This window comes from Mesoplodon mirus, assembly GCF_964341445.2.
Source record: "Mesoplodon mirus genome assembly, chromosome: 5".
NCBI classification, from domain to species: Eukaryota; Metazoa; Chordata; class Mammalia; order Artiodactyla; family Ziphiidae; genus Mesoplodon; species Mesoplodon mirus.
Window position 1 is genome coordinate 31,812,410 of NC_138980.1, and position 24,428 is coordinate 31,836,837.

At 49.6% G+C, this 24,428-nt stretch overlaps 1 protein-coding gene across 1 annotated transcript in view; it reads right to left on the minus strand.

Annotated features, from left to right (window-relative positions):
• CDHR2 (cadherin related family member 2) overlaps positions 1-21,855 on the minus strand; it is a 39,860-nt gene extending 18,005 nt beyond the window's left edge. Inside the window, exons 1-7 of the mRNA XM_082622700.1 lie at positions 21,685-21,855; positions 8,651-8,717; positions 8,303-8,374; positions 4,709-4,848; positions 4,544-4,597; positions 2,454-2,543; positions 522-611 (exon numbers count right to left, since the gene is read on the minus strand). Coding sequence (XP_082478826.1) covers positions 522-611; positions 2,454-2,543; positions 4,544-4,597; positions 4,709-4,848; positions 8,303-8,374; positions 8,651-8,702 — 498 coding nt within the window. The 5' untranslated portion in view covers positions 8,703-8,717; positions 21,685-21,855. The remainder of the gene's footprint in view (positions 1-521; positions 612-2,453; positions 2,544-4,543; positions 4,598-4,708; positions 4,849-8,302; positions 8,375-8,650; positions 8,718-21,684) is intronic.
• Positions 21,856-24,428: the final 2,573 nt, after the last annotated feature.

Genomic DNA, 24,428 nt, shown 5'->3' on the forward strand with positions numbered 1-24,428 from the left:
CAGGTCACTTAACCTCTCTGAGCCTGGGAAATGGGCTAGATATCGCCTCAGTGGGACGAAAACAGGGTCAAGTGAGCTAAGGTAGGTTCCAGGCACGTAGTGGGCGCTCAATGATGGGGGCCGTGACTAGCCAATGTGTCTTCATGAGAACTGGAGTCACACCCGTCATTGTCTGTGTGACCTTGGACAAGACCCTGGACCTCTCTGAGCCTTGATTTCCTCTTCTTTGAAGCCAGGATTGCCGCAGCCATCAGGTGGTGTGACGCTAACCGGGCAAAGATACAGACAGTGCCCCAGGCGAGAGGGTGGGAAGGAGGGTCCGGTCTGCAGCAGGCACCCTCCTTAGGCGGCTGGGCCAAATGAGGTCCAGAGGGGGCCAGAGGAAAGCGTGGGGACCAGGGCTGGGCCGTCGCAGAGCCCCTGCTCCGAAGGTCCCTGCAGGTTGTGTGGGAGATGCTGCCCCCTGGTGGCCATGAGGAGACGTGGCGCCCACACTCCCACGTGGACCCGCACACACTTACCTTCACTATGGAGTACACCACGGCGCCTCCGGACCCCGTGTCTCTGTCCGTGGCCAGCACAGAGAAAATCAGGGAGCCAACCGGCAGGGTCTGTAACAAGGGTTTTGTCACCTCCGAGCTCCAACACATCTCCATGCCCAAGCACATCATGCCCCCTCCTGGAGTTTCAGTGCCTCCAACTGTACCACGCGGGGATAGCGATGGACCTTCCAGAACCTGAAACCCAGCATTCCACAGATGTCCCCCTTTCCTTCCCACCTGGGCTGGGCCTCTGGGGGCGTCTGGATGGAGGCAGGGAGCAGAGTTCCCCCTTCTCCTCCCCCCACACAGCCTCCCTGAAACGTGAGCTGGCTTCTGATTTGCAGCGCCCCTCAGAACCACCATGAGTGATCATTCCAGAGCTCAGGCTGTGCCACTCCCCTGCTTAAACAGCCCTGTGTGTTCTCTGTAGCCTCCAGCAATAGGTTCCACACAGCACCCCGCAGAGCTGGAAGGTTCTTTTGGGAGGCTTTTCCTCTAGGACCTGTCTACACCCTCACTATTTCTTCACGGTGGCCAAAAAGATCTTTGAAAATCCGGAACCAGACCACATCAGTCTCGTGCTCAAAACCAACAAGTGGTTCCCCCATTCTGCCCAGAATACTGTCCAGACTGCCTACATGGCCCTCCAGGGTCAGGCCACTTCCCACTTCTCTGACCTCGCCTCCTCCTCAGCCTCCTCCCCCGACACACACCAGCTTCCTGGCTATGCCTACAGCACTCCAGGCTGATTCCCACCTCAGAGGCTTTGCAGCTGCTGTTCCCTGCCTGGACTATCCTTTTCCTAGAGCAGCCCATGCTGGCTCCTCAACATTTAGTTCTGCTTGGATGTCATCTACCCAGAGAAGATTTTCCTGACTGGCTCAACTTAAAGCAGGCCCCTCCCCAGTCATGTTTTATGCTCTTCATAGAGCTCATCACCATCTGAAATAATCTTGTTTGTTTAATGCTTTGTTTTTTAAATGTTTTGTTGTCTGTGCTCTTCACTACAATGTGAGCTGCGAAGGTGGCGACCAAGTCTGTCTTCACTGGATACCCTCAGCACCAAGGACAGTGCCAGACACACAGTAGGCGCTCAAATCAGAGCCTGTTGAAGGGCTTTCTGAACCTCACCAGCCTTAGGTCTGGCCTGGGGGAGGGGGACCCACACCTGTCAGGACTTTGAAGCCACGTGGTAATGAAGATTCAGGATTGGTGTTGTGTTTGCTGCCCTGGGACCACTGGGAAACCTCCTCCCTGCCTATGCAGTTCAAGTGGGGCTGCTCCTCTTGCTGGAGGGGAAAGCACATGATGCAGACCTAGACAACTGGAGCATTCCATACTCCTCAACTGATGGGCACCTGACCCAAAATGGGCCAATGAGAGTCAGTCCTGGGGGTTTGGCTGGGACCACTGAGAAAGAGACAGTCTGTGTTGCAATTGCAAAGCCGGTGGGATGTGAGCCTGGAGATGCTGGGAGACACTTTTATCACCATAAGGGAGAACTGCTCGCCCCACCCCAGGATGGTGGCAACAAGAGAAGCAGAGCCGCTAGGTGGAGAGAAATCTCTTCTCGATGACATGGCTTGAGTACCTGGATCCAGCCATGCCTAAAGTCAGATATACTGTTAAATTTTTAAAGAAACATGAGAAAATCAACTCCTTCCCCCCCACCACCTCTGACTATCATAACTTAAAGCATTCCAATCCAGTCTGATAGATTGCAAAACGTTGTTGTAACTATGGTACATGGGGTTACATGCAACCCCCTGAATTTGGTTCCTGCAGCTGCCCTTTCTAGGAGGTGCACTTCCCAATCTTGGATGCCCTGCTGGCTATCTCTGGTCCTTCCCACTCTAAGCACATTTGTGGGATGTCTGCATCCTACACACACCCCGTTAAGGCAGATGTTACCTCACTGATTCTGGTGGAGAAGTCTGTGTTCTGGAAAATGGGTACGTTGTCATTTCTGTCCTCCACGATCACCATCATTTGCTTCTGCACCTGCAAGTGAGAAAGCCCAGGTGAGCCCAGAAAACGTGGGAGCTTGAGAAAACAAAGTCAGGAGCATCAGGATGGGAGTGCAAGTTGGTATAGCTTCTCAGGAGGACAATTAGGTGGTGTCTGGGGTGACTTTTTTTATATACATCTTTATTGAAGTATAATTGCTTCACAGTGCTGTGTTAGTTTCTGTTGTACAACAAAGTGAATCAGCCATATGCAGACATATATCCCCGTATCCCCTCTCTCGAGCCTCCCTCCCACCCTCCCTATCCCACCCCTCTAGGTCGTCGCAAAGCACTGAGCTGATCTCCCTGTGCTGTGCAGCAGTTTCCCACTAGCTATCTATGTCACATTTGGTAGTGTATACATGTTGATGCTACTCTCACTTTGCCCCAGCTTCCCCCTCTCCCCTCCGTGTCTATTTGATACCATTTCAAACTCCAGAAAAGTTGCAAGTACAGTACAAAGAATTCCCGATACACTTCATCCAGATTTACCCCTTATTTAGTTTTTCTCTCTGCAGATTTACTGAACTATTTGGAGAGTATGTTGTAGAAATCATTAGGTCATTAAAAAAAATCTAAAATGTCCTATTACAAGAATGTTTCTTTTAGCTTTGTTAGCCATAGCATGAAGCTGTGAACAACCTAAGTGTTGAGGAGACCAGCTAAGCACCGTGGTGCTTATAGTCCCCACACTGGGATATAGACACACAGGAAACAGAAGACTCATGTGCAGACACAGAAGGGACCCCAAAGCCAATTGTTGTTTTTTGGCCGCACCCCGCGGCATGCGGAACGTCCCTGACCAGGGGTCGAACCCGGGCTCCCTGTAGTGGAAAAACAGAGTCTTAGCCACTGGACCACCAGGGAAGTCTTCCAAAGCTGATTATTGAGTCGACAAGGCAGTTCAAGACCATATATGCGGTAGGATCTCACTTGGATTTCAGAAAACGCACCCAAAACTATCATCTTTCTTCCGTGGATGCATATATGCATGCCAGTGTTTAGCGATGGATAGAAAAGAACACGGTGATGGCGGACACTTCAGGTGGGAGTGGGCTGGGAAGGGTTGCCCAAGGGGACTTGAGCTTTATCTGCACTTTTTAAAATGTTTACAAAGAGAAAGTATTTATGAATATTCAAGTCATTAAAATGATTTTTTTTAATGGATAGTGTTTGGGGAATAGGTTATAAAGACAAAACCCCCAACTTTCACAGATACAAGACGCAGCTGTATAAGTGTGTTATTGAGAAACATGAACACTGAGACCAACCCATCAGCCAAAGGGGTTGAAAGTGATGACCTCAGTGGAGAGAGGGTAGGGAGGTATTTGGCACTTGTTTTTTTATTAATAAGTATATTAATACAAGTTAATAATGTAATTGGGACTTCCCTGGTGGTCCAGTGGTAAAGAATCTGCCTTACAACGCAGGGGACACGGGTTCAATCCCTGGTCAGGGAAATAAGACCCCACGTGCCACGGGGCAACTAAGCCCATGCGCCACAACTACTGAGTTCGCGCCTCAACTAGAGCCCGACTGCTGCAAACTACAGCGCCCATGTGCTCTGGATCCCATGCGCCACAACTAGAGAGAAGCCCACACGCCACAACGAATAGCTCGCGTGCCTCAACGAAGATCCTGCGTACTGCAACTAACACCCAATGCAGTCAAAAGTAAATAAAATAAATAAAAAATAATACATAAATCTTTTAAAAAATAATAATGTAGTTAATGATATACAATAGATATACAAAATACACAGAAGATAAACCATATATTTGTATAATTAATATAAATTATAATAAAAACTAAAATCTTGGTTAATATTGTATGATGAAAAATGGAGAAGTATAATTTCGATAAAAATAAACATTCAATTCATTTTTTGTTAGCTGGGGCTCTCTCTGCTTATTTGCGGTGGGCAATTAGCGGTGGGCCCTCAGTCCCCTGCCCTCTGATCCCTGGACCTCCCTTCCCTCCCCACTTCTGACTCACTGGGTTGTTGTGACCGTCGCTCACAGAGATGTAGATGGAAAACCAGTCGAGTGTCTGCAGTGGGCAGAGAGAAGGGAACCAAGGTAAGTCCTGTTCGGGTGCCCACCAGAGCCCTCCCTACCTCCCCAATCCTGCACGAGACCTTCTCAGGTTGCTTCCCTTTACCTCATAGTCCAGAAGTTTGGCCAGCTTCACTTCCCCAGTATTCTGGGTGACACTAAAGAAGTAGGCATAGGAGCCACTAATCTCATAGGTCAGAGGGTCATTTTCCTGGTCCTGAGCTATCAGCCAGAAGACCTCAGCACCTGCAGACGGGACAGGGAATGCACAGGGTCCACGATCACCTAGTTCAATGCTGGCCTGGCCAAGCTGCCCATGAGGCCCACAAGAATGTCAAAGCTTCTTTTAAAATTAGAAGGTCCAAGACATGGAAACAACCTAAATGTCTATCAATGGATGAATGGGTAAAGAAGATGTGATATACATGTACAGTGGAATATTTTCAGCCTTAAAAAAAGAATGAAATCTTGCCATTTGTAACAACATGGATGGACCTAGAGGGAATTCTGCTAAGAGAAATAAGTCAAAGGAAAACAAATACTGTATGATCTCACTTACATGTGGGATCTAAAAACAAAAAACCAAGCTCATAGATACAGAGAAGATTGGTGGTTGCCAGAGGTGGGGTGCAGGGGACTGAGAAATGGGTGAAGAGGGTCAAAAGGTACACATATCCAGTTATAAAATAAATAAGTCCTGGGGATGTAATGTACAGCATGGTGACTAGACTTAATAATACTGTATTGGGTATTTGAAAATTATTAAGAGTTAGGTCTTAAAAGCTCTCATCCCAAGGGAAAAAAAAAAGCCATCTGCAACTATGTGTGGTAACATATGTTAACTAGACTTACTGTGGTGATCATTTTGAAATATATACAAATATATCATTATGTTGTACACCTGAAACTAATATAATATTGTATGTCAATTATACCTCATTTTTTCAAACAGTAAAAAAAAAATCAAAAGGAATAAATGATTATAATCTAGCCCTCAGGATATTTGCCTTTATGCCCATGCAGTATATTAAAGTATATTTTTAATGTATTTTTCTAGAGGGAGAGGCCTACAAAAGCAAAAGTGCCAGAACAGTGACATGGTGGTGGGGCCAAGCACCCAGCCTGAGGGTCTCAGAGAACCAGCCTGCCCCCACCCTTGCCCACGACAGCCTTTCAGGGACAGTCTGGGCAGCACATCTGGAGTCTGCTCTTCTTTGACCAAATAGTTCTGGCTCCTCCAGAAACCCCTTAGAAAGCTTGGTCCCTTCCCACCCAGGCCCCCTCCTCCAGGTAGACCATCGGGCTAGAAAGCTGTTAGTATCTACAGTATGTTTCCTCTGTTGTGAGACACACTGTCAATTTAATGACTGCTGGGGTGGGGAGTCACTCTGTTAACTGACTATGTCAAATATAAGACACATCCTGATTCAAAAATGTCAAAATGTAAACTGATATGGCCCTTATACCCAAGGAAATATGGGAAGTGAGTGGAGATGTGTAAATCCTTCTCTGTACACATGTGTTCATGGACACAGAAAGAAGGATCAGGGAGAAAAAGCTTTTTTTAAAGTCTGTCTGAAAAAGAATTAACTGTAACAAATAAATCAATAAAAGCTACAGAAATAAAAGACATATATTAGGTCTCTGTCTTTAAACACAAATTTGACGCATTTAAAAAAGTCTGCCTGACAAAACTAAACTACTATACAGTGTGAGTGTCAAGAAAACAGGTCTTCTGCAGGAGAGAAAGGATGGGGAGTGACTAGAAGGGCAGAGAGGGGGTCGGTGTGCTTCCCTGTATATACATTGTACCTCAAAATGAAAGGTCTAAACAATATTTTTTTAAAAACCTGACTGAAAATGCTTTCTCATCCCAAGAGAGCCATACAATTCATCTCAGAAAGGAAGAAATTGCTCTTCGGTTTAAGAAAGCCCAGAGAGGGGCCCTGTGGTTATCAAAGAAAAGACCCTCATTTGGTCTGGCTGAGATCAGACCTGACATTAAAGGATCACCCAAAAGAATGGAGAGCTTGAGGACATTTGGGTTACATATGTTTGTGACATTTGTTTGGAGGTGTGTGTGTGTTTATCCACGACCAAACAGCTGTGAAAATATACATAAAATATCATTAACGTGTATATACTACTTCTCTGTTGTATTCACAGATATCAAATAGTTTGACCTCAGCCCAGTCCTCCAGGGAGGATTGTGCCAACTCAGAATGTAATGAGACTATCACCTCCCTCATCCTGGGATCTAAACCTTTATTAATATAACCCTTAGTAGACTTTGCTGTCCTGGCAACCACATCCAAATGGATGTGGCTTTCATGGCTCTGAAGCCCATCGCCCACCCTTTCTTCATGTACCTAGACCTGGGTTTCTGGATTCCAAGCCAGACTTTGGATTTCACCTTTGATGCAGTCTCTGGCCTCATCTAGTAGATTTAGATATTTGGGGTCCCAATTCTGACACTGCAACAAAGACTGTAACTTGTCCCCCAGTATTCACAGCCCCCTTTCTCTCAGACTAATAGAACCCCAGATTTTGAGCTGTGCACATGGCTAAATAAAATAAAGACCTCATTTCTCCAGTTCCCTTGCAGCTAGGGCATGTGGCTAAGTTCTGGCTAATGAGATGTGAGCAGAAGTAACATGTGTAAAATCTGGAGCCCTGTCCTTAGGAGAAAGAAATGAGCCCTCTTGGCCCTTTCTTGCCTCCAGCTCTCACTGGAATAGGGCACGACATGAGCCATCTGGGACCATGTGGATGAGGGTCAGGCCCTAGGGGAGGCAGAACCTGGAAATGGAAGGAGGGTCCCTGATGCCAGAAGCATAGGGCACGGAACTGCCTGATGGAACAGAGCCTCTGACAGCCCTGGGCTCACTGCTCTAGATGACTATGTAAGAGAATAGGAAACTTTGACCTTGTTTACAGCTCTGTTATTTGGGGTCTGTTATGCGCAGCTGACCCTGTATCCCAATGAATACAGTCATCTATAATTTCAGCTTCTTCAACCCCCATCCTGCCTGCTGGGAATTTGGCATCCAGTCCCTGTGGCTTCATCCAAAACAATATTTCATGAACATCATTCACTCCTGTACACTGCCAAGATCATTACCACACCCACGTCTCATTGTTTATGACCCTCCTTTTAACTGACTTACTGTTTTATGTAAATACATTTATTTTAAAAGCAAACTAGATGGCTACTGTACATAGAAAACTCATCTCACTTGCCATAGAGCGAAGGTAACTCTACAAACGAAGACAGCAAAAGTATCAATTTCTGGTGAGATGTGTGCATGAAAGGCTCTGAGCCTAAAGCCTGCTCTCTTTCTGTCTGAAAAAAAAAATAGCAGAGGAGGAAGAGAGATGAGCGAGTGAGAGAGGTAGAAGAGAAATAATGATACCAAATGGATACTGTCTCCGTTGGGAAATCAGAAAGACTGAAAGAGATGGGAAATGGGAGGAATGTTCTCTTGGGGTGAGTCTTGATTATTTGATGCTGTGTGAGGGCCCTCGACCCAAAGGCTGCAAAGGAGAAAACAAACTTCTGGAACAAACTTCCTTCAGGCCACCTTTGCCCCATGACGAGCCGTGGAGCTGCAGGGATGGCAAACAAGCCCACAGAGGAGACCCTGGGGCCCTCTTGTGGGTAAGTATTTGGTGCAGTCTGGGCACAGGGACAGTTACTCACCCACTGGTAGGTCCTCGGGCAGGTTCACTGATGACATGTTGGCCAGGAATGTTGGGGCCAGGTTGGCTGCCACTGTAGGGACACAGAGTGTTGGAACATCTGGACACCTCCATAAAGACTGACCCCCATCTGCCCCTGTGGGAGCCCACACCAGTCCCACTGGCCAACTTTCAGTCCAGCTCACCGGCCCAGGACTGGATTCCTCTCCAGGCCTCCCCAGAGCAGCCAAGCCCGGGGCTGGGCCATAGGAGTTGGGTGCTTGCTGATGAAGCAGCATCCCACTCTTCTGGAGGGTTCTACTGAGGATCCGCAGGAGTGCTTCCCTGGTGGGAGAGGGGAGATACCCACCAGACACCATGAGGGCAGGAAGAAAGAGGCAGGACAGCCACGGCCGCACCATCACGTCTGGAGGGACCTGGGGGAAGAGGCATCAGGGGAGGGTCACCTGAACCCAGGCCTCCCTCCTCTGGTGGACCCTGATCAGTCAGGTCTGAACCTGGCCGACTCACCTCCATCACTCAAGGTTCTCCCCCAGGCCCCTATCAAATTCTGCCCATTTGCCAGATGTTCTAGGGGACGGGGAGTTGGAGGGCATGGCAGGGAGGGGCAGGGTAGCTGAGCCTGGTCTAGAGCCCCAGCCTGAGACTGACCCTGAACTTGACCCCAGGGTTCAGTGCCCACTGTGTAGCAGGCATGGATCCAAGTATATTACATGCATAATCTCTTTATTCTTACAACTAGGTGGCTGCTAAGGGGCTTGCCTGAGGCCACACAGAGAGTCAATGTCAAGACCATGCTCTGAAAACAGGTCTTTTGAACTCCAGAATTCATTCCCTCAACCACTGCACTAACCTGCCTGTTTAAAGTCCAAGCTAATAGCATCCTTCAAAATCAGGGGCCTGGAGAGGGACTATGACTTGTCCAGGACCATCCAGAGTCTCTGTCGGGGGGGCTCGGTCCTTTGTCTCACTTGCTGACACAATTCATAGCTGCCTTTGCATCCTTTCTCAAAGTGTACTCCATGGAACCCCAGCCCTGTAAGATGCCCCATAACAGAAGGGTTCCCTGGTTAAGTCAGTTTGGGAAGGGCTTTGTGCTCCTCTTGTTGATTGACAGCTGGGCAGGAACACTTGGAAAACCCTGCCCTGCCCAGTCTTCTTGGTCATCTTACATTGCAAGCTATCCTTCACCTGGGGAAAGAGGGACTTTGATTCACTGTCCTCGAGAGATACCTGAACCCCCAAGGCTCTTTCATCCCAAAGACAATTGTTACCAAAGCAAGAGGGAGAGCAGGATACATTTCGCAAATGCTTCTTGCTCTCTGTCAAGAAAATGTGTTGCATGCTTGCATCTACATGATCATTCCATAAGACAGGGTTTTTATTGCATACTCTTGTACCTTTTGGATTTCGTGCTAAGTGAATATATTAACTTTTCCAAAGATAAGTTAAAGCTATAAAGCACACAAAGGAACACAGTTGCTGCTAAGCACCCTCACTGGGTCCCGGGCAGCTCCCACTCCTGCCCCAGTGCGGCTGAGACAAGTGCTGTTTTCCAGAGGGGCCCGGCTCCAAAGCTATGGGAGAACCAAGAAGGAGGGACCCTCACCCACGGCAGACTCCATATGACAGGCCCTCCGAGGTGGGTGAGGAATGGCTTCCAGAGCTGAACCTTGACCATGAAACACATCAGAAACCACAACTCCTCTCCCTCCCACCACCTCCCCCTCTTCCTGTGTTCCTGCCTCAGGGATCGCCCATTTCCCCCATCACCCTTGACTCCTCCTCTCCCGAATGTCCCACATCCAGTCCAGTTCCTGAACCTCTTACACTTCTCTCCATCCTGCAACAGGCTTCCTCTCTCCCCGGCTCAGCCCTCCTCAAGGTCTCCTTCCCTTCCGTCTCTAATCAAGTCCTCTCAACCAAAATTATCCTTCCTCACTCCCTCTAATCACCTTTCTCCCCTGCTCCAAACTTTTCAGTGGCTCCCCATTGCCAAACTGCATACAAAGGCTTTGAACAGACCATCCGGCCCTGCTTCCCTCCCTCACACCTCCCACATCCACAGACCCACTCCGTTTTCCCTCATTTTGCATATGCAGTTCCCTCTTTCTGGAATGCTTTTCCCTGCCTTGCTAACTGATGAGCAGCCCCAAGGTCATCTTCTGTCCAGACACTCCTTCAGTGTTCCCACAGGAGGAGTTGACTCCTGCGCTGGCCTAGAGACCTCACCAGACGCTGCTCAGATCCTAGCCTAACCTCTGTAGTTCTCAGGGCCCATTATGTCTTTGCAGATCAGCCTCTCCCTGCAAACCAGGAGAGATGTGAAGGCAAGGTCCAGGTATGATTCATCTCTGTGACCCCAGGACCGAGCCCAGGGCTAAGCCCAGGGCAAGATCAGGGGGCATTTCAGAAATGAATAAATGAGTGTGCCAGTGAATCACTGTAACCCCAGTGGCCTGATGTGGAAAGCCTGAGAAGTGGGGCAGGGTGCAAGGGGTAAACATATGGGCTAGAGAGCCTGGGTGTTAATCCAATGTAAACTTGGGCAAGTAACTTAACCTCTCTGGGCCTCAGTTCCGCCATCTGTAAATTGGGAATAATAACAGCACCTACACTACAGGGTCTGTGTGAGGCTTACACAGTGCCTGGCTCAAAGTGTGTTAGCAAAAAACGTCAGCAACTATTATTATGGAGAAGATAAAAGTCTGTCTTCTGCCCCCCTCATCATTGGGAGCCCCATATTCTGCCCTGGCCAGCCTTGGTCACCTCACAGGCCCCTCTCGGTCAATGTCCCCTAGATAGCCAGAGGGACACTGGCACCAATCTGGCCACTATCCTCTGGGCTTGGCTTGCCTCCACCTGTCCTGAAGTTCCAGCTTTAGTCTTCCCCCTTTAACTCAGAGTTGTCTTTGCCCAACTTTGCCCAGATTTACTGGGGCATCAAGAAGGTTGGTCATTTTAAATATCTGCTGACATTTCCTGAGCACCTACTCTGTGCTGAGTACCCTTATTTATCCATTCATTCCCCTAACAAATACTTATTGGGTGTCCTTGATCCACTATGTGCCAGACCTTGTTCCCAGCACTGGGGATACACCAGAAGGTATAACAGTCAAGGTGCTGCCTTCACCAAATTTATGCTTAGTGAATAAGACAGACCCTAAACAAGCAAGGAAAGTACTGTCTAATGGTTTACTGCATTAAGTGTTATGAAGGAAGAGAATGTGGGCCTTGCAAGAGTACAGTAAGGGGACACTACTTTAGGCAGTCTGGCAGATAAAGAGGCCTCCAGACTTTTTAACACTCCTCTCAGCAAGATGTGAGGATTGCTCCCCTTGAATCTGGTGCATTCATCATGTTTTTATTTTCTGTATTTTATGATGCTTTGACATTTTGGGGGCCTTGCTGGTCTGGGAAAGGCTGCCCCTATCAGGGCTAACTAATTCTTAGAGATAACAAGTGATTTGTCTGCAAACACTCCTCTCATATATAAACCAACCAAATCAAAGCCTGTATTCCCAGCTGCCACCTTTATCAACGCTCACACACCAAACCAATACTCCTGCTGCCTCCAGTCTCCCTAGCATCAGGTACTGGATGACCAAGCATGACTCCTATAACCTGCCAAAAGTAGTCAAACTATCCAATCCTAAACCTGCTCAGCTGCTTAACCTGCAGCTTCCTTCCCACCTTCCTTCCCATGGAAAATGCAGTAAAGGCTCTGGGCCCTGCTTTCCCCTTGCTCCTTCTGCCTCCTGACCAAACCTGGTGCTTCCCCATATGGCCCTCCATGGTGTGGCATGCCCCCTCCTCTAGGGAACTGTGAGTAATAAAATCTTCCTTCAATGGCTTTAGCCTCTCCAGGTCATCACTACGTCATCTGCATAAATTAAAAATCCTGGGGAATTCCCTGGCAGTCCAGTGGTTAGGACTCCGCACTTTCCTCGTTGGGGAACTAAGATCCCACAAGTTGTGCAACGTGGCCAAAAAACCACAAAAATATAGAATGGAGAAAAGATGGTCTCTTCAATAACTGGTGCTGGGAAAATTGGACAGCTATATGTAAAAAATTAAATTAGAAAATTTTCTCATACCATATACAAAAATAAACTCAAAATGGATTAAAGACCTAAATGTAAGACTGGTAAACCATAAACCTCCTAGTAGAAAACATAGGCAGAACACTTTTTGACAAAAATTGTAGCAATATTTTTTTGATCTGCCTCCTAAATCAAAGGAAATAAAAGCAAAAATTAAAAAGGGACCTAATTAAACTTAAAAGCTTTTGCACAACAAAGGAAACCATCAACAAAACGAAAAGACAACCTACCAAATAGGAGAAAATATTTGCAAATGATGCAACTGACAAGGGCTCAGTATCCAAAATACATAAACAGTTCATATAACTCAACATCAATAAAAACAAACAACCTGATTAAAAAATGGGCAGAAGATGTGAATAGATATTTTTCCAAAGAAGACATACAGATGGCCAACAGGAACATGAAAAGATGCTCGATGTTGAGCATCACCAGAGAAATGCAAATTAAAGCCACAATAAGATATCACCTCACACCTGTCAGAACAGCTATCACCAAAAAGAACAGAAATAACAAATGTTGATGAGGATGTGGAGAAAAGGGAACCCTTGTACACTGTTGGTGTGAATGTAAATTGGTACAACCACTATGAAAACAACATGGAGGTTTCTCAAAAAATTAAAAGTAGAACTACCATATGACCCAGCAATTCCACTCCTATGTATGTATCTGGAAAAAAATGAACACTAGGGCTTCCCTGGTGGCGCAGTGGTTAAGAGTCTGCCTGGTGATGCAGGGGACACAGGTTCGTGCCCCGGTCCACGAAGATCCCACATGCTGCAGAGCGGCTGGGCCCGTGAGCCATGGCTGCTGAGCCTGCGCGTCCGGAGCCTATGCTCCGCAACGGGAGAGGCCACAACAGTGAGAGGCCCGTGTACCGCAAAAAAAAAAAAAAAAAAAAAAAAAAGAACACTAATTCAAAAACATAAATGCATCCCAATGTTCATGATAGCATCATTTACAATTGCCTATATATGGAAGCAACCTAAGTGTCCACCAACATATGAATGGATAAAGATGTGATAGATATATATATATATATATATATATATATATATATATACACACACACACACACATACATACATACAGTAGAATACTACTTAGCAATAAAAAAAGAATAAAAATTTGCCACTTGCAACAACATGGGTGGACCTAGAGGGTATTATACTAAGTGAAATAAGTCATACTGTATCATATCATTTATATGTAGAATCTAAAAAATAAAACTAACTAGTGAATATCACAAAAAAGAAACAGACACAGATATAGAGAACAAACTAGTGGTTACCAGTGGGAACAGGGAAGAGAGGGGCAAGATAGGGGTAGGGGATGAAATACAAACTACTGGGTATAAAATAAATAAGCTAAAAAGATACATTGTACAACACAGGGAATATAGCCAACATTTTATAATAACTAGAAGTGGATTGTAACCTTTAAAGATTGTGAATCACTATGTTGTACACCTGAAACATATATAATATTGTACAGCAACCATACCTCAATAAAAAAAAGAAAATAAAAATCCCACAGGTTTTACAATTAAGACATCTGGGCAGGCCCTGTGACTGATCAACAGAATATGGCACCAGAGATGCTGTGCCAGTTTCCAGGCCCTGGTCTTATGATATTGGGAGTTTCCCCTTCCTGCCTCTTGGAGCACATGCTCTTGGGACTCAGCAGCCATGCAATAAGGAAGCCCAAGCAGCTCCTTGAAGAGGATCATGTGGAGAGGAACCAAAGCTCCTGGCCCACAGCCCAGTCGAGCTACCAGTCGATAGGCAACACCCACCTATGTAAGCAAGCCATGTGTGTGAGCCATCCTGAAATGGTCCCTCTACCTCCGGATGAGCCATCCCTACTGAGCCCTGCCCAAATGGCAGATTTCCCATCATAATAAATGACTGCTGTTGCTGTTTGCCAGTGAGCCTTGGCATGGTTTGTTCTGAAGGAGTGGATCATGGGAACACATAGGGTGGAGTCTCTGAGGAGGTGAAATGTCAGCAGAGATCTGAGGGCTGAGAAGAGGTGTAAGGGGTAGAGGAGGGCGCCTCCTGTGAACCATGGACAGTTCAACATGGATCTCCACTTCCTCCCTCTTGAAACCCCACTAAAATGATAGTAAAGATTTTAGAATTGGAATGAATTGATGAGAGATGATCACCTTATCAAGCCAATGATAGTTAAAACCAGAGTAAGGATGGGGGTAAAGAACAGCCACAGGAAGCAAGCTCAAAACGCCAACAAGCCTGAAGGATTGAAGGTTCTAGGACCCTCTGAAAGCAGAGGTATGCAGTGGCCTGAAGGCAGGAAACTGGTTGAAGGTTTGCATGAGAAGCAATTAGACTCCAGACACTACTTCCTCATCCTCACCCTAGAGCACAAGGAGGCTGCTTCCTGGAGAGGCTGAATCAGAGAGCTCTGGACTCAGGGACACGAGGCCCAGTGGAGGTAGGGACACCATAGCAAGACAGGACGTTAAGTGAAAGACCACACACTAAATGATGACACTCTCAGCCCCTTCTCCCCAGTCAGTCCCAAGAGCACTGGCTGATGATATGAGCCCTCCCCCAACAACCAGAAATAAAAATCAGAGAAAGCTGACGCACCTAAGAGAAAAGCCCCACAGATTCTGAACTGCCGGGGCCTCCATTGGATCACTCTATGGTGTGGCCTCCAGGAAACAAGCCCCACCCACAGGGCCCCAGTCAGCTTTTTGGAGCCTCCTCCTTAGTTAGAGCCAGCCAGGGATCACCAGGCATCAAAAGGAAGACAGAGGCAATGGCACCCATCGTTTCAGGAATTTAGCAAACTGGTTGGCATTATGTCGGCAGCTTGAAATCAGCGGGGATGGAAGTATTTACACCGTGGAAATAAGCAAACACATCAAATCATGGAAACCTGCACACCAGTGACAGACACTAAAAAACCCAAACCAAATCAAACAAAAACATGGAAAAAAGCAACTGAGAGGCTGGTTTTTGTTCTAAACCTTGTAGTATTATTTGGAATGTTTACATTAAATATCCGTGTTACTTTGATAGAGCGAGCACTGTTATAGGGTCCTTCCAGGTTGTACAGACAATACAAGAGATGGCCCCGGGTCAGGTAAGAACCAGGTGTGTGCCAGGAATTGAAAGAGGGGCTGTGTGGCTGGAGCACAGGGACAGAGGGGAGAGGGAGATGAGCCTGGAGAAGTAGACTGGGGCCAGATCATGCTGGGCCCTGTAAGACATGGTGAGGATGGTTTGTTTTATTCTAAGAAAAACAGAAGGTCGTTTCAGGGGAGCGACAGGGATTCATTTACTTTTCTTAAAGATCTTTCCAGCTGCTGTGTGCCAGTGAGCTGAAATGGTAGCAGCAGTACAGGAGAGAAGAGGTGAGAGTAGAGATATATGTTGGAGGCCGGATGTTTGGAATTCACATAATTTAATCTCCTTTTGCAGACAGGGAAACTGGGGCTTAGACTGATCCGTTAAGGATCTCACAGCTAGAAATGAGTGGGATTCAAACACAGTTCTCCAAGCTCAAGGCCCTGGTCTCTCCCATGCACAGAGGGAAGGGTGCAGCCCCACATTCCGCCAGGACCCCAGCAGGAGAGGAAAAACCCAGTTCAGCTGTGGACTCAAAATCTTTAAAACATGCGCCCTCTTTTTTTTTTTTTTTGCAATACGCGGGCCTCTCACTGTTGTGGCCTCTCCCGTTGCGAAGCACAGGCTCCGGATGCGCAGGCTCAGCGGCCATGGCTCACGGGCCCAGCTGCTCCGCGGCATGTGGGATCTTCCCGGACCGGGGCACGAACCCGTGTCCCCTGCATCGGCAGACGGACTCTCAACCACTGCGCCACCAGGGAAGCCCAACATGCACCCTCTTTGACCCAGTAATCTAACTAACCTAAAATAAAGAAACTTTTTGCAGAAAGTTGTTCATCACAAGCCATTATTTCTGACCTTGGAAAATGGAAGTAACCTAAACATGAAACACAAGCAAATGCTTAAAAAAATGTGGCCGAGCCCTTGACAGAACGTGTGGCAGCCATTTGACATCGTGGTGATGAACAGTAAGAGCTGCCATGTAAGGAACAGCTACGACGTGCCAGACTCTGGCCCGGGTGCTATGTAACACTCACAGGAGCACTTAAGGGTAGAAGCCATTATACCCACTTTACACATGGGGAAACTAAAGCTCAGAGAGGTGAAGAGCCTTACTTGAGTTTACAGAGCTGAGAAGCTGCAGAGCTGCGCTGGGCAATTCACTGCCCTTCCCTGAGCCTATTTCCTCATCTGTAGATGGGAATGATACCTCCAATAAGTGATAAGTTGGGGGGGGGCGGCGAATGAGAATAGAATGTGCCAGCTCAGTGCCTGGCACACAGTAGGTGCTCAGCAAATGCAAATCCCTTCCTTGTGCACCTTGTGGGGCCATCTTCACTTTATGACTGTGGTCACCACAGAAACCGCTCCCGTCTCTCCCTTGTGCCCATGATCCTGCCCATGCCCTGAGACTGAGTGTAGAGGTCAAGAACAGGGCAGGGCTGTGTGTGGATGACACCAAGGACTGTATTTCTGGGTCATCACCTGCAGCGGGACTCTAGCCAGTGCCCCTGGGGAAGTGGCTGTGAAAACTGTTGGTTTGCCAAGGTCTCCAAAGCCCACATGCTGGACAGCAGGGCTATGCTCAGCCAGGTTGGGAAGTGCAGATGGACCCGCTTCCTGGGAGGAATTAATAAGCCCTCAGTCCTCAGAATCACGTGTGCTGAGCCATAGTCCTCAGCGAGACGACGACTGTGCTGTGGGGATGGCAATGCCGTGAGAGGTGCTGGCGCGATGGAGTTGGGGTCCAGAGAGAGCAGTTTGGTTAGGGGTAGGGATGGCAGAGGGCATGGAAGCAGTGATGGCGGTGGGGATGAGGTGGGGGTGGACGCAACAGTGATGTTCGTGATGATGCGGGTGGGGATGCAGATGGAGCTGGGCTCCATTGATGCTGATAGGCTGCTGGCATCCACTGTGTGAGCAAAATCCAGGACACTTAACACTGGCCGGATGTAGCTAGCCCTGGCACCCCCTTGGGGTGTGATCTTGGACCTAATACCCTCACCTCTTTTGCTCCCTCGCTTTCCCTCCTTTAGAGGTGAATCAGCAGCCATAGGACTATTGGACACTTAAGTGTGCGGCCACATGCCAGCTGTACTCCTCACCAAGTCAAAGTGCAGTAGGGAAGACAGGAGACTCCTGTCCTGGGATCCAGTCCCCAGGGGAAGGGAGCAGGCACGATGGCCGAGTGCTGTGGCTGGAACTTTGCACCCATTACCACTGATTCCTCAGCACACTGTGGTCCCGGATGGGAAGGGACGCGACCCAGTGAGTAACGGGGTCAGAACTCAGAGCAGGATGTCTGTGCTCTCTCCTGCCAGGCTTCTGGTTTTCTCTTCCTCTTTGGCCAGACTCTCCCACAGGCCATGCAGAGCCCCCAGGGTCGAGATGGGGGCAGAACAGCCTTAACCACGGGCTTCATTCTGCAGGGTCCCTGAGGCCTCCACCTCCAGGCCCCCTTCCCCCACCCAGCTCTACCCATCACTCATCAAAGTTTCTCTGACTCCCCCCTCCCATTCTCATGGGGCCTCAAGATGCCTGTGACGCTTACTCAGAACAGCATGATGACCTTTGTTGTTCTGTGTGAGGCACACGGAGTCTTTTACCTGCATCAAACCCTCACCGTCCCCCGGGAAGGAGGAGAGGGCTGAGCCTCAGGGAAGCTCAGGCTCCTGTTCAACACGCCACGCCCGGGGCAGAGCCGGGACACCACCCCGCTGCCTGCTGGTCCAGCGCTCTTTCTCACTGCCTCGCCCCAGCCCTGGGTTTCACGCAATCTTGCCTCCTCCTTGTCACAAAAACTTTTATAAACACACACTCATTTGATCATAATGAGGCCAAAGTTCTACAGTCAGAGCATCATCCTCTGGATTCGGTCACCTGAGAAAGATGCACAGAGCCCATGTGAGCTGGGGAAGGCTCAGGCTGAACCTGCCCCACCAGTGAGCCTGCCCACGTCACCAGGCTCGGCCACTCCCAAGCTCAAACCTCCGCCATGGCTCCCACTGGCTGCAGAAGCCACTTCCTGTCCCTCCGCTTGGCAAGCTAGGGCCTCACAGCTGCTGAGTCTCTTCCCACACAAGCTGTTCTTCCCCTTCTGTGGCCAATGGGCATTGATTGCTCCTGTTCTCAGTACACAGCCTGTTTTCCTGCCTCCAGACATTTGCCTATGCCCTCCCCTCTGCCCAGAACACCTTCCCTAGTCTTCTGCATATGTGCAAATTCTCTCTATCCTCCAAGGCCAGGTCAGGTGTAGAGCCAAATTCAGGCATTGGTGGCCCCTCCACTGGCCCCTAAGCTCCTGGTACGCCAGCAGGGGCAAGGAACAGAGCGAGCACCAATGAACAAGAAGTGAATAGAGTAAAATAGATAACCAGCAAGGACCTACTGTACAGCACAGGGAACTATACTCAATATTTTGTGATAACCTATAAGGGAAAAAAATCTGAAAAAAGAATATATGTATAACTGAATCACTTTGCTGTACACCTGAAACTAACAACATTGAAAATACTATTAAACTGAAGAAGGAGGAGGAGGAGGAGGAGGAGGAGGAGGAGGAGGAGGAGGAGGAGGAGGAGGAGGAGGAGGAGGAGGAGGAGGAGGAGGAGGAGGAGGAGGAGGAGGAGGAGGAGGAGGAGGAGGAGGAGGAGGAGGAGGAGGAGGAGGAGGAGGAGGAGGAGGAGGAGGAGGAGGAGGAGGAGGAGAAGAAGAAGAAGAAAAAGAAGGAGGAGAAGAAGAAGAAGAAGAAGAAGGAGAAGAAGAAGAAGAAGAAGAAGAAGAAGAAGAAGAAGAAGAAGAAGAAGAAGAAGAAGAAGAAGAAGAAGAAGAAGAAGAAGAAGGAGAAGAAGAAGAAAAAGAAGGAGAGGAGAAGGAGAAGAAGAAAAGAAGAAGAAGAAGAAGAAGGAGGAGAAGGAGGAGAAGAAGAAGAAGAAGAAGAAGAAGAAGAAGAAGAAGGAGAAGGAGAAGAAGAAAAAGAAGGAGAAGGAGGAGAAGGAGAAGGAGAAGGAGAAGGAGAAGAAGGAGAAGGAGAAGGAGAAGAAGGAGAAGAAGAAGAAGAAGAAGAAGGAGAAGGGGTAGAAGAAGAAGGAGAGAAGAGGAGGGGAGGGGGAGGGAGAGGGGGAGAAGTGAATGGAGTTGCCCATGGGCTATACTGGGGAAGGGACCCGACAGGGCCGAGGCCAGTCCCTTCCCCAGGGCTCCGTCGTGCCAGGCAGCCCTAGGCCAAGGCATGGGAGTGAAGGAGGCATGGCTTTCTCCAGGCCCCAGTCCCTGCACAGCTGAGCCCTGGGGCTCTGCTTTGCTCCTCTCTGACTCTCAGTTTGTCTCCTGAAAAATGAGACTATCTACATTCTAGAAATTACAGCTTCTTTTCCCCCAAGCCCCCTCCCCCAAGCTCTCTCTACACTTCCCCTTTCCCAGCCCTCAAAAAGTGCTTGGGGAAGGGTCAAAAAGGATGCAGAGGGCTTCCCTGGTGGCACAGTGGTTGAGAGTCCGCCTGCCGATGCAGGGGACACGGGTTCGTGCCCCAGTCCGGGAAGATCCCACGTGCCGCGGAGCAGCTGGGCCCGTGAGCCATGGCCGCTGAGCCTGCGCGTCCAGAGCCTGTGCTCCGCAACGGGAGAGGCCACAGCAGTGAGAGGCCCGCGTACCGCAAAGAAAAAAAAAAAAGTATGCAGAGGTGAATTAGAGTGGCTCTGGCCCCCACCCCATGAGACATGCAGGCCCTTGGGCCTGTCCCTTTGGGAGGGGCCTACCCACCCGCTGCGGCAGCCACAGTTCTCAACAGCCCATGGCTCCAAGACTTTCTAGAATTCGGAGGCACTGGGAGTGTGGACCCTAGGACTGCTCAGGGCCTCCAGGAGGGTCAGAGAGGGAGGTGGCCCTCCCCACCCATGGGCCCCCTGCAGGCAGGCTCAGCCACCAGCCACTCCGCCACTTCCAACTGACCACAAACTCTCACTTCTGCTTTCTCGCCTTCTTGTTTACTTCTCACAGTTGTTTCCCAGCTGTAGGAATTATCATTCCGGGGTCCAGGTGAAGAAACTGAGGCTCAGAGAAGCTCAGAGAGGGATGGCCCAGAGGAAGAGGCAGAGTGTTAGACCCAGACGGGCTCCCAAACCAGGAGCCCCTGGGCCAGCCTTGGTCTGGGCTCCACTTGATGCCACCAGGGCCCTGGGGCCCCTCCAGTCCCATCCCCAGGCTGCTTCCCTGGCAAACAGACATGGAGTCAAATGATCCGGAGTTTGGATTGCCGCATTTCACTTACCCCAGGCAAGCCCTTATCCTCCTGGCCTCAGTTTCCCCCCTGAGAATAGGGTGTGGATAAGAACCAGAGTCCACACACTGGTCACAGCCTGTTTCCATAAGTTGGATCTCAGTGTTCCCCAGGCCCCTGCTTTTGTGCCTGGTGCCCCAACCCAGCAGTCCCTGCCTCAGGGAAGAGGCCCAGGCCCGGCTCAGCTCTCAGCCAAGTCTCCACCTGGTACCCCAGGGCAAAGAGATGCGTCGGGGCCTGGGAATGTGCCAGAGCTGGGGGCCACCTGTAGTGAGTCCCAACTAGACACTTCCTAGTCTGGGCCGAGGAGGCACCGGACTTCATTACCGACCACAGGCCAAACTGCTCTGGGGCTCTCCAGCGTCTTTCCTGCACTATTACCCTCCCCATTCTACAGATGAGGAAACTGAGGCCCAGAAGAGTTATGGAGCCCACCCAAAGTCAGGATGGAGCTGGGCTCTGAACCCAAGCAGCTGGAGTTGGAGCCCAGTCCTTTCTCTTTGAGCCCTGGAGCCCCCTGGCTCAGCCACCCTGTCTTCCCCCATTCAGGCTTCCCGTGAAAGGGGCCGGGGCATGTGAATTCATTTTTCTAGGGCACCTGCCTCCCTTCTGTCGTGAGAAGAAACCTCATTGGATCCAAATCGCCCAAGGCCTTAGAAGGAAAGGGAGCCATCGGAAACTTGGGAATAGGTATTACTAGCCTCACACTGCAAGAGACACTGAGGCCTTGCGGCCAGGCTGGGACTCACTCCAGGTCCGCTCAGTGCTTGCTCCCTCCTCCCAGCACTCCCACCCAACTGTGGGGGAGACCCCCAGAGCACTCCGTGGCCCCAACGACCCTACTCGGTCCCTACCCCCGACCAGGAGACCCCACGCCCCTGCTGCAGAGGAGCTGTGCCCTCCCTACCTGTGCCCCGGAAGGGGCCCTGGAGGCAGATGATGGGCCCTGCGGCACAGGTGGGAACCTTCTGGGGCCTGCGGTGGTGCGGCCAGCAGACTTTGACACCACCTCCGCCTCCCCTGAGCAATCATTAACCCTGAGAGAGACCACACCTCCTGGGATGGGAAGGACTCCTCAGGAGGCCCGGACCACAGCTGAGGAGAGGGCAGGAGGGCAGGATCAAGGTGACAGTCCCTGTGCTCCCAGGCCTGGAGGCCTAGGTCACAGGAGCCAGGGTCTGGCAGAACCGAGCCCAGAGAATGTGGGAACCAGGCCCAGCCCTGGGGCAGGCGGGAGGCGGGGAGGATGAGCCCTCCATCGCTTCCTTGCTACAAGAGTCTTCCGTGGCAGAGGACCTGTGAGGAAGGTGAGAAAGGCAATAGGTCAGGGAAGGGAACTAGTAAAATAGTGTAATCATCAAACACGAGGTCTTCACTGAGGAGTGAAGGCAACCTTGATTGTTCCCCCCCTTTGAAGCCCTCAGAGGGTATCTACCCCCCCACCCAGGAGCTCATCCACCCTCAGGCTGGCTTTAAATATCTTCCCAGAGCCCACGGCCTCCCAGCAGAGGCCGAACCCCCAACTCCTCCTCCAGTCTCAGGCCCAACCATCCCCGTGTTGACATAGGAGAAAGGGGATCTCAAGTTCTTGGGGCTGGGAGGCCTGGGGAAGTCACTGCCCCTCTCTGAGCCACGTTGCCTGTGTCTGGACCATGGGGCACTGGGTCCTCTCGCACCAGAGGCCAGTGAGGGTGGCCAGGGAGACACCCAGCCCAGGATGGGCACTCAGGGAGGCCTGGAACAACCAAAAGAGATCATGAGATGCAAATACGCTCTCAGCTCCGGGGGGTGTCCTTGTGCCTCCTGAGTGGAGTTGGAATCAGCATTTATTGAGCACCTACGGTGTGCTTTACCTCATGGTCTCTCTGATGTCTGACATTGCCCAGGAGAGGCAGGTTCCATTATAACCATGCCTACGCTACAGAGAAGTGTCATGGGGCTCAGAGAGGGGAAGTGACCGTAAGCCAGGAACCAACTCTGACCACAGCACCAAGGCCCTGCAATGAGGGAAGAGTCCTCCTTGCTCACCTCAGCCCTCCCCATTTCTCCTCACCCAGTGGGGCCTCCTCCACACTTCCTCCTGCCCACCCCCTGTTCTGGCCACCTAGCAGCTCTCCTCGCTTCCCTGGTAACAACACCCAGTTTTCCTTTGGGGAACTTCCTCACCCCTCCTTCTCCTTACCCCATGGGGTGCATGTGATGAGCCCTGACCAGTCCGGCACAGCATCCCCCTGGCCAGAACTGCTGGTTTGAGTTTGGGCATGTGATCAAAGCTGGGTCAGTTAGAACCAGTGGGACTCAAATAAAGGACTTTTGTTGGAACTGCTGAGAATGAGAACCTCGTTGCTCCCCACTGGGATGTCCAAGCTGTGAGAAAGTGACTTCCAACAGCTGTCTGTCTTACTACCATGAGGGAAAGATCTACAGAGAAATAATCCAAGACTGAGTAAAGCAGAGCTGAGAAATGGAGACACGTGGACTTCTGAAGACTTTGTGTGAGCCCCTAGATGTAGCCACACCTGAAGCCATCACCATCAGACTCTTCCATTATTGAAACAATACATTCATTTTTTTTACTAGGTCTGGTTGAATTAGTCTGTCCTGACTACAATGCCCCTCAGGCAGGAAGTTCCTCATCCCTATACCACCCCACCCAGACGCTAAGGATGGGGCACAGAGTTAGGGTAAGAGAGGCCAGAGTTTGAACTTGGCTTGGCCATCTCCCTGTTAAGCCTCCTGGAGTCCTCACTTCTCCCTGTAGCATGATATTGGACATCTTCATTCATAACTTAGAGAAAATAATATTCCTTACTTCACAGGATTCTTGTAAGGATAAAACCAGATCACTGAGATACTGTTCCTGGCATGAGGACTGGCACATAGCAAGGACAACACCCACCAATTGTTTGAGCTCCCAGGGCATTGAATCCATAGCTTGCTCAGGACACATGCCCACTGTCTTGTCATCATCCTGGGTGGCCCTCTCCTCATGCCAGGTGCCACACCTGACTTACACTCAATAGATATATGTATCAGGTAGTTACAATATGCCAGGCACTTTAAAAGAATGTTTGTTTCCTAAACCTTCAATTTTTTTTTTTTTTTGCGGTACGCGGGCCTCTCACTGTTTTGGCCTCTCCCATTGCGGAGCACAGGCTCCGGACGCGCAGGCTCAGCGGCCATGGCTCACGGGCCCAGCCGCTCCGCGGCATGTGGGATCTTCCCGGACCGGGACACGAACCCGTGTCCCCTGCATCGGCAGGTGGACTCTCAACCACTGCGCCACCAGGGAAGCCCTAAATCTTCAATTTTAAAACAGATTACCAAAATATATATGCTGCGTGTATACCTGTGTTCATAGCAGCGTTATTCACAATAGCTAAAATGTGGAAGCAACCCAAACGTCCATTGACGGATGGATGAGCAAAATGTGGTCTATACGCACAATAGAATATTAGTCAGCCTTAAAAAGGAAGGGAATTTTGACACATGCTACAAATGCTATAAATGAACCTCATTACGCTAAGTGAAACAAGTCAGTCACAAAAAGACAAAAATTGATTCCACTTATGGGAGCTACTTAGAGTAGTCAAAATTATAGATAGAAAGGAAAATGGTAGTTACCAGGGGCTGGAGGAGGGAGGAATGGGG